Raw genomic sequence first — 10,038 nt, forward strand, 5'->3', positions numbered from 1 at the left:
TATTAGGCTGGCAGTCCTCCAGCTTTGAGTGACTTTGTCCCAGGGGGTACCATTATTGAGTTTTTTAAGTACATGTATAACCAGTTGAGAGTCTCCCTCCACTTCCAAGTTGTTATACCCATTCCTGATAGCTATCATTAAACCTTGGCGTGCTGCCATCAGCTCCACCTCATTGTTGCTCATGATACCCCCGTTATCTGCATAAATCCATTTCATCCTTCCTTGATCATCCTTGAAAATACCTCTGAATCTAGCTGGGCCTAGGTTTCCTTTGGAGGCCCCGTCAAAATTTAACTTAATAAATCCTTCCGGGGGTCTAGTATAGTGCATTGTTTCATTGAGTACCGGCCTGGGCTCTTTCCATAGCTGGGGAGCCACCATCTTTTGATCCAGGTTGAGTTTCTTAAGGATCTGCTCTTCTTCCTACGTTACTTCCCAGTCTTCTCCATTCCAGTTATCTGCTAATATAGTTTCTCGTATATGGTTCACTGTCTTTTCCCATAGCTGGTTCTTTGTCATCTCTTTGTTTTGGAAGATTCTTCTATTTCTCTCCTTCCAGATCATCCACATGTTCATCCCAACCGCTAAGCTCCAAGCTCTTTTCACCACTTGGCTCGTGAATTGACCTTTTCCCCAAATTTTGATGGTGTTGTTAATGCTCTGCTGATCTCTATTGGTTTTGCCGAAGAGTCTCCTAACCTCTTCCCATTGATAGTGGGCTTCTGCGCACGAGTTTAGGAGGTGTTCTTGTGTCTCCTTTTCTTTCTTACATAGAGGACACCTTGAGGGGCCATGAATACCTTTTTTTTGAAGTTGGTCCCAAGTTAAAATGCGGCCTTTGACTACCAGCCATAAGAAGTGGGCCACTTTTGGCCACCAGTTGCTACTCCATAGTATCTTCCAGATGTCTGACATATCCTCTGGAGCATCAGAGTTTAAAAGATGGTATGCTTCCTTAATTGAAAAATTCCCTTTAGTTGTGTTTCCCCATCTTAAGATGTCTGGTCCAGATCTTATGGGGATCCTCCTTGTCTGCATTTCCTTTTGATATCTCTCTTTTTGTTCTCCTGTGAGCTGATCCATCCATTCCTCCGGGCTTTTCCAAGCTCTCCACACTTCATCTTGGCTTTCCCTCTTCCAAAAGTCCTTTACTACAATCATACCTTGCTCTGCTGCTTTTTGGCTTACTTCCATAAGGTCTTGTATTCCATTCATTCTTTCCCTTTGTTGCCAGGCCTCTTCCCAAAATTTCGCTGAGCTGCCTTCCCTTATCTCCCAGAACGCATGCTTCGCAATTAACTCTTTATTGAAACTAGCAAGGTTCCATATTGTCGATCCTTTCGGGATATCCCTCATCCTCAGAATTTCCTCTGATTTCGTGGGCATGTTATATTTTTTTGTCCATATTTTTTTCCACAGGTCATTTCCCCCATTTAGCCACCGCCACCATATCTTAGCCCCCAAAGCCTGGTTCAGAATATGAGGATCCTTAAGTCCTAGTCCTCCTTCCATCTTACTTTTTACTATGTCCTTCCAAGATACCAGGGACCATTTCTTTTTCTCTTTCTGACCACTCCATATAAAATTTTTGAATATCTCTGTCATCTTATTACACGCTCCTTTAGGAGCTGCCATAGCTGAGAGTTGGTATATTGGAATGGACTGGAGAACCGCTTTCACTAGGACAATTCTGCCTGCAAAATTTAAGGATCGAAAGGACCAGTTTGCAAGTTTCTTGACTATTTTCTCTAGAACTTGCTGCCAGTTGGACATCCTTAGTGGAGTTAGAGCCAGCGGGGTTCCTAGATACCTGGTTGGGAGTTCCCCTGATTGGAATCCCAGGGTTCTAGACAGGAAGTTCCTGATGTTCCCTGCTGTATTAAAAAAATAAGTACATGATTTTTCATTGTTGATTTGAGTGCCCGAGGCTGACATGAACAGATCTAAAATCGCCTTGATTCTTCTGGCTTCTCTTAGAGATGCCTTTCCAAACAGCATGACGTCATCCACAAATTGCTGATGGGTTATTGGGAGATTATTTCCCCACAATTGGATTCCTTTAAGCTTCTTCTCTCTTACTTCTTTTTTGATGTACCTTCCTAACCCTTCTACGGCTATAATGAACAGGAAAGGGGACAGAGGGTCTCCCTGCCAGAGACCTCTGGTCGATTTGAAAGGTTGGGCGGGCATTCCATTCACCAGAATAGAAAAATTTGTTGAAGATATCGCAGATGTTATCCACTCAATCCATCTATTACAAAACCCATAAGCTCTTAAGATTTCTTTCAGGTAATTCCAGTTTAAACGATCATAGGCTTTTGAAAGATCTAATTTAATCATCATACCTACTTCCTTTTTCATTTTTAAAGAGTGTACAACTTCTTGGGAGACCACCAAACCATCTAAGATTTGCCGCCCTTCAACAAAACCTGTTTGTTCCGGGGAGATAATGCTGGCTAGGAGGGGCTTGAGTCTTTTAGCCATTAGAGTCGCTATGATCTTGTATATCACGTTACAAAGGGCAATAGGTCTAAAGCCTTGAGGGGTTTCGGACTTTGCTTCCTTTGGGATTAGAGACAAAAAAGTTGCATTAAGATTTGTACTTACCTTTTGGTTTCTTCGTGATTCTTCCACCACATCCAGGATATCTTGTCCGAGGAAGTCCCACCCTGCCTGATAGAATTCCGCTGTAAACCCATCAGGACCTGGGGCTTTATTTTTTTTCATGCCTTTTACAATTTCCTCTACTTCTTCCAGGGTCGCTGCCCGCATCAAAGCTAGATTTTGCTCTCTGGTGATCCTACTCGGGATTTCTTTACATATTTCCTCTATCACTGCTCTTCTTTCTACATTTGGTTCTGTGAGTATCTCCTTGAAGTGCTCTGACAGGACTTGCTCTATATCCTCATGCTGAGTGACCCTTGTTCCTGATTCATTTTTAATGGAAAAGATTCTATTTCTGTGCCTTCTCTGGACCATTGCTTGATGGAAAAACTTTGTGTTTCGTTCCCCTTCTCTCAGCCAATTCACCCTGGATTTTTGCCTCCACAAGATTTCTTCTTGTTTCCGCCTCTCTTCAAGTTGCCCTATCAAAATCCCTTCCTCCTTAGCAAGGTCTTCACTCCTACCTGTATTTATTATTTCTTGTTGTATTTGTTTCATCTTTTGTTCTAACATCTTCTGGTCCTTGAGTATATTCCCAAATTCCTCCTCATTCCATTTCCTTATGTGCCTTTTAAGCTCTTTTAATTTCATCTGGAATGTCTCCATTTTATTTCTTCCTCTCTGACTACTCTGTTTCCACCATTTCTCTACTTTTTTAATGAAGTTCTTGTCTCTAAGCCAAAAGGCTTCAAATCTGAAGGGTTTTCTCTTAGGGCTAGCTTTAATATCCATTTCCACTTTAACCGGCCAATGATCGGATCCCATGCCAGGGAGGATTACAGCTTCTATGTAAATATCCCAGTTCATGATCTGTTCTGATAGGAGAAATCGATCTAGTCTGGATGCAATCTGGTTTCTGCCTCCCCTCCTGTTATTCCATGTGTGTACTCCATTTGTAGTCTGAATATCTACCAGTCTTTGTTCTGCTATCCAATCACCAAATGCTTCCATGTCTGGCTCCCTTCTTCTGAGTCCGCCCATTTTTTTCGTTCAGATATTTTATCATATTGTAGTCTCCTCCAACTATCCAAGGGGAATCGCTATAGATGGAGCGTATTATTGCTAGGTTCTGAAAAAAGACCCTACGTTCATTCTGTGTATGAGGCCCGTATACATTTGTTAAAAGGATCCATTCTTTAGAGCCCAAAATCCTAAATCTTCCTGAGAGGATACGAGGAATGCTGATCCAGTCTTCAAATTGGACTTCCTCTGGATTCCACAAAATTGCAACTCCCCCTGCACTGCCTGTTGCATCTTGTCCCACAATCTCATAGTATGGCTTAAAATTTTTCATCACTTCTTTTAGTTTGCTCTCCTTTAGTTTAGTTTCTTGGATTAACATAATATTTGGTCTATCTCTTTTAAGTCTCTCCTTCAAATATCTCTGTTTACCCTTGCTGTTCAGCCCTCTGATATTCCAAGTTGTAATTATCATTTTAAAAGTTTTGAGGGTTGTTGGAATACCTCCGATAATGGCACAACTTTTCCGGAATTCACTAGCGTTTCTCCCACCATTTGAATGGTCTCGCTCAAAGGTCTCCTGCCTCTTTTCCGTCCTCCTTTTCCTGTGGTTCCCACTTCTGGATTCTGATCTTCTTGTGTTCCAAGTTGCTCTGGTTGCTTTGCCATCCCTCGTCCTCGTTTTTCCTTGTATCTTTGAAACATGTCCTTGTAGAGTTGTTTTTGCTCCTCTGGTATGAACCGTTCATCCAGATGCTTCCATTCCTGTAGCAGTTTCCTCATTATCTGTTCTTCCTCACCTCCTTGTTCCTGCTGCGGGTCGATTTCCATTTGAATCTGTTCCTGGGTTCGCTCTTCTTCCCTATCCCCTTTTCTCCCTCTTTTACCACCTCTTTATTCTTCATTTCTTCGTTGTTCTTCCTATAATCTTTCTGGGCTTCTGTTAATATCTCTTCCTCTTCTTCTCTTTCTACCTCCATTTCCAGATCTCGCAAGATCTCAAACTGATTCATATTTCGTTGGCTTTCTTCTGGGTTTGGAGGATCTATTTTGTTCTTTCCTTTGTGAGACCTCTTTCTTCTCTGAATTTCCATGAACCCTTCTTTGCTCTCTTCATTCCTCTGTCTCTCCTGCTCCACCCTTTTCTTTTCCTCTCCTTGATCTGGTGGGTTATTTCCTTCAATTAGCGGGCAATGTTTGAACAGATGGCCATATTCATGGCACTTCCTGCATCGAAATGGGATGTGCTCGTAATCAAGTGGCTGTTGCCATATTTCATCATGGTACTCTACTTCGATGTGATCTGGCAGAGGTTCAGTAATATTCATGTAGACGCAGATCCTTGCATATGATGTATATTTTCCTCTCCTGGTGGTTTCTGCAATCTTTATAAAGGTCCCAATCGAATTCTTGATTCCTTCTAGGATTTCTGGGTCCCAAAACTCAATGGAAGTCCAAACAATCGGACCCAAACTGGTGCTGCCAACATCTTTTCTTTCTCCAGATTGTAGCACTCCTCCAGTTGTCGCATGAATAGACCTGCATTATTGAAGAAGTATGGCCCTTCCTCAAATACCCTTTCCTTCTCTTCCAAGTTTGTAAAAATTACTGTAAAAAACCCTTTTGCTCCTAGTTTAAGATCTATGTGTCCTTTAGGTTTCCACTTTAGGTGTATCCATTTCATCAGCTCTTTTTCAGACGGCCATGTTCCTACGAACTTACATATGAGAGCATGATCTTTCATATGGCTTCTATACTCCTCCAGTTTATTATTTGGCACAACGAACCTGGGTTTTTTAGAAGCCCTCGGGAGGCATTTGCTCGTTGTTCTCGCTTGCCACGCAGCTCCCATCACCGGTGTTGACTTGCCTCGGTTTCCTATTCCTCCATTTGCTCCTGCTCGGCTTGTTTCTCCTGCCGTTACCTCCTTATAGGAGGGGATCTCTCCCCCCCCGGTTACTTCCGTCATGTCCTCGCAGTCAGACTTAGATCTATGACTGCTCCCCTGATATTATTTTTCCTCTGTTCTTTTATGTGGTTTCTCAGAAGGCCGCGATTATCTTATACTGGATCTGTCCCCGATCTGCCAGGGCTCCTATTCCATCCCCCAAACCCTAGTTCACCGTCGCGCCTCTTTTCCTTGCAGAGCTCATCCAAGTCGAACCACCAAGATTCTCCTCTTTTACATTGAATAATTATTCACTATTTATCTGATAAAATAAATTAAGAGAAAATAAAACTTTAACTTCTTAATTCTAATCTCTTTGTGATTTATTAAATAAAATAAAATACAAATTAAATAAAACTCATTTTTTTATCTAATAAATAAAATACAATTAAAAATAAAACTTTAATGTTTATAGAATTTTCTAATAAATAAAATACAATTAAAAATAAACCTTTAATATTTAGAGAATTTTATGTTAAGTAATTTGTTCACTTAAAACTTTAATATTTATAGAAATTTATCTGAAGTAATTTGTTCAGTGTTTTACGTGAAAAAAGCAAAATATTTAAGAAGCGTACTCTGCAAAGAATTTAGATAGCTATCGGCTGCATTTTCTCACATATCATATACAAAACAAAATCCACCATAAACTATTATGGTAAGGCTGAAGAATTGTTGAGCTAACCCATTTTTTCCAACTCCACCAAGACCAACGAACTTTACCCTGCAAGAATACTCTCATTACCAGGTATTTTTAGTTTTCAGTCAGGCATTTGGATACCTTGAGAGGTGCTTCCCTAACCTTTTTCCACATTTGTTGGATTCGGTCATTAACTAGCTGACTCTAGTTACTGCATAATAATATACACAATAAAATGGCTAATAAGAAATCCCTACCGAAATGAAGTATTATGTACCTCTCTATCCCAGCTACTTGAAATAAAGAACAACAATGAGACTTTGAAACTAAGAATAACAATGAGAGGGGAAGGCAACTACCCATAAAAGGCATTCAACTGGAAACCGGTTATGTCTGCAACAAGGAAAAAAAAAAAAAACATTCCTCCATTATTTAATAGTATAACATTTCTCCATTATTTCATAGTGTGGGAGTCGTATTGTGGTTGAAAATCGAATGCATTTTTCTCTTTGAGAATGCGCAGTGTTCGAGCATACACTCCATCTCCACCCCACATCAATCGAAGTATCCAGGGATTAATATTATAGAAAACCAGAAGAATTGTTGACCACAACTTCCACATGAGAAGTGGATCAATCACCAGCTTGATTCTGCGTTCACCTTCAGAATTTTCGTCTTCCTCGCCTAGCTAATCTAACAAGTGCAAAGTGCCCACAAGATGCGTCTTTGCTACGCTTCTGTATTTCAATATTTATGTTAAACACACATGGGCAGCAAGAACAATATGAAAGATAAAACATGAGAATCAATTTTTATTAACAAGAGATATACATTTATAGTACATATTGTGACCGTTGGGTTTCACATCCCAAGGTCTCTTGGACTCCTTTTGTCCATTCAGCTTCCACACTAACCCATTGAGGATTAGGTGTCCAACATTCGCCCCCTTAATCTGAAGGGTTATGTATGAGTCCAAGAAGAGCGTTGTAATACAAAATGTGCAAAAATGCAAGATAGCACTAGGCTGAGTGTGCTCTCTGAAATGTTGGTATAAAGGGCGGTGGTTTAAGGATGACCACCAACACTGGAACGCTTAGTGCAGTTCCCGGAACTCTTCCAAAACTGGCAAGACGTTGAAGTCTTCTGCTAGAGGAAGTGCTCCTATTGTTTTGAAGAGGGAAACCTTCAACCATAAAAGGGAGGTCTCACCCCGCATAAAAGGGAAAACTTCAACTTGAAAAGGGAAGTCTCAACCTGTGATGGTTTAAGGATGACCAACAACTCTGGAATGCATAATGCAATTCCTGGAACTCTTCCAAAACTGGCAAGAAGCTGGAGTCTTCTGCTAGAGGAAGTGTTCTCAATTTTGTTCCTAGAATTCTTCCGAAGCTGGCAAGAAGCTAAAGTCTTCTGCTAGAGGAAGTGTCCCAGATTGCCAACTGAAGGCATGCTCAGGGGCATCTTTGTCTTTGGCTACAACTCTGAAACTGGTGTGACAGGTTGTGGCTCAGGCTCGCTTGATGTGACTTTGAAGCTTGTAGATGACCATCATTTCCCCCCCTGTCAGATACAAGGTGAGATGATGGAGAAAACTCAACTGCAAGACTGTTCAATACTCTGGAACAAGTTCTGACATGTGTTTGGAATATCTTCTTGGCTGTTGATGCCCATTGCCAAGAAGCGATCCATCCAAGATGAATCTTTGTTCTTGCAGGACGTTTGTTTTTGAAGCATCTGTGTGAAGAATGACTAGTTTTATGACAGTGCTTACATGGATGAAGATCAAAACAGTGATCTTTCAGATGGCCAACTCGGTCACAGTGTTGGAATTTCACAATCTGGTGTTGTTGTGGTTGTTGTTGTTGTGGAAGAGGGGCAGAATCTGGAACAGCTGACAGTGAACTGTCATGGATGAATCCAACACTCTGAAACTGAATGGGCTTTGAGTAGTCTGGAATATGAAAGGAAAAGTCCTTGTCATATCCAAGACCAGTTCTGTGCTTGTTGTGGACAAGCTGTTCCCAAGGTCTGATGATGGGCTTGGGAAGTGTAGACTGAGTTTCTGCATCTGCATGTACAACTCCTACTTTATTGGGCACTGGATCTTAATGAACTTCAACAATATTGTCTCGTTGTTTATGGGAGTCTGTTTCATTGTTCTGAACAGAAACAGGTTCAGAATGATGTCTATTTTGATGTAGCTCTTCTTGCTGTAGCTGTGATTCAAGCTGCAAAAAATCGATCTTTTCCTGTGCATTATATAGGCAAGTCTGAATGTCACAAAGAGTGTCTTTGTTGATGTTTACCTTCCCATCAGCAGTGGAATATATCAAGGTTTTTAATAAATCTAATACATCACTAATTAAAGCCATTTTCACTTACAACAAAAGAGTACTGAAACAACTCTGCCTTTTTTTTTTTTTTTTTTTTTTTTTTTTTTTTTTTTTTTCAGACAATTCTTCCAGGCGTCCAGATCTTTGGAAAATTACAAATTAAAAACCCAGAAATTTAAGACACGCAAAACCTCTTTCTTTAATACAACGGCGCAGAAACTTCGTTTCGTCTAGCAAAACCTGTAAATAATAGCGACAAACTGGCCCCAATAGCAGTAAAACCCTGTCAAAGTTTGTTGAGCAAAAGACCAAACAACACAGAAATCGCGCCGAAGTGGAGTTTTCCAAAACCAAAAACCGTCTCCGAATGTCTTAAATGGAAGATCTAAGGCACATAAATCGTACTTCAGACTGATAAAATGCAAGGAGCATTACCATAAGGAAGGACATGACACCAATACTTGTAGATTTCCAGAGCTTTCCGACATTCCAGATACTGCACAGGTCACTGAAGGTTCACTGATTTTTTTTAGCATATGCTGAGCGCTTTCCAACATACATAAGAAGAACACAGTCCTTATCGCATATCAGATTTACATTGCATGGTTTCCAACATGTATTATAAAGCATATAACACTATACTATTCTTCAATACCATCACCATACCATTCGACCATGAAAGGGTTGAAGCTTATTAGGAGTCAACAGACCAGTGGTTCGAGCCTCCCTTCAATTCAGTCAACAGCCCTCCGATCGAGCCAGAGACGCGCCATTGCTGGTCTTGTTTTAACAAGAATGGAGATATATACAAGTGCTGAGATTGTCTGCACCACAGGTTCTATATATTTGTTGGGGAATCTGATTTATGGTGCCATCTGATCCATTCATAACATGTTAAACACTGTTCAACTGGACAATGACATTATTTGTTCGAGCCGATGCGCTATTCGTCACATCGTAGATGTGAAGCAAAACTTCAGACATATCTGAATTCTGTCTCAACAATTCCCTCCTGAACTCCTCCTGATCTGGCCCAGTCACCCACCAAATAAGGAGCGACCGTCGTGCTCTGCCAAGCAATCCAAACCCTACAAATCTACCCAAAACATTGTCGCACTCCAAATAATAGTGAACTTTTCACACCTCTAAAGATTAACGAACTCTGCCAAACAAGTACCTCCCTGTAGTCCTCCAAATTGATGCCCAAAAAAACGACTAACACTCGGTCCCTCTAAAATTTATGGCCAATTACTGCATTTTATTGGTTGAACCAAATCTCCAAATCTGAACCCCAATTTTCCTATTTCTTTCTTCAGACACTGATCAAACTCTGTGCTGCTATATCATATGTAAAACTGAACACAAATTCTGCTTAAAAACAGACCCAGTGGAAGCATGAAAATTCCTCCCCTGTTTTCCCTTTGGATCCGAAGGAAAATTATTTGGAAATAGGATCGCCTACCTCGCCCTTGCGGCCGACATATTTGGGGATT

General features: G+C 40.8%; 1 protein-coding gene across 1 annotated transcript; it reads right to left on the bottom strand.

Annotated features, from left to right (window-relative positions):
• Positions 1-423: 423 nt before the first annotated feature.
• On the bottom strand, positions 424-3,645 carry LOC149253790 (uncharacterized). Its single transcript, XM_089454592.1, has one exon. The coding sequence runs from the start codon at positions 3,643-3,645 to the stop codon at positions 424-426; it is 3,222 nt and encodes a 1,073-aa protein (XP_089310718.1).
• Positions 3,646-10,038: the final 6,393 nt, after the last annotated feature.

Source organism: Pinus tabuliformis, chromosome 7 (assembly GCF_031772625.1).
Source record: "Pinus tabuliformis cultivar Carrire ecotype Pingquan chromosome 7, CPIR1, whole genome shotgun sequence".
NCBI lineage: Eukaryota > Viridiplantae > Streptophyta > Pinopsida > Pinales > Pinaceae > Pinus > Pinus tabuliformis.

What these genes read in the sequence shown, in the direction of transcription:
- LOC149253790 (XM_089454592.1), bottom strand. Translation starts at nt 3,645, where the DNA reads ATGGGCGGACTCAGAAGAAGGGAGCCAGACATGGAAGCATTTGGTGAT.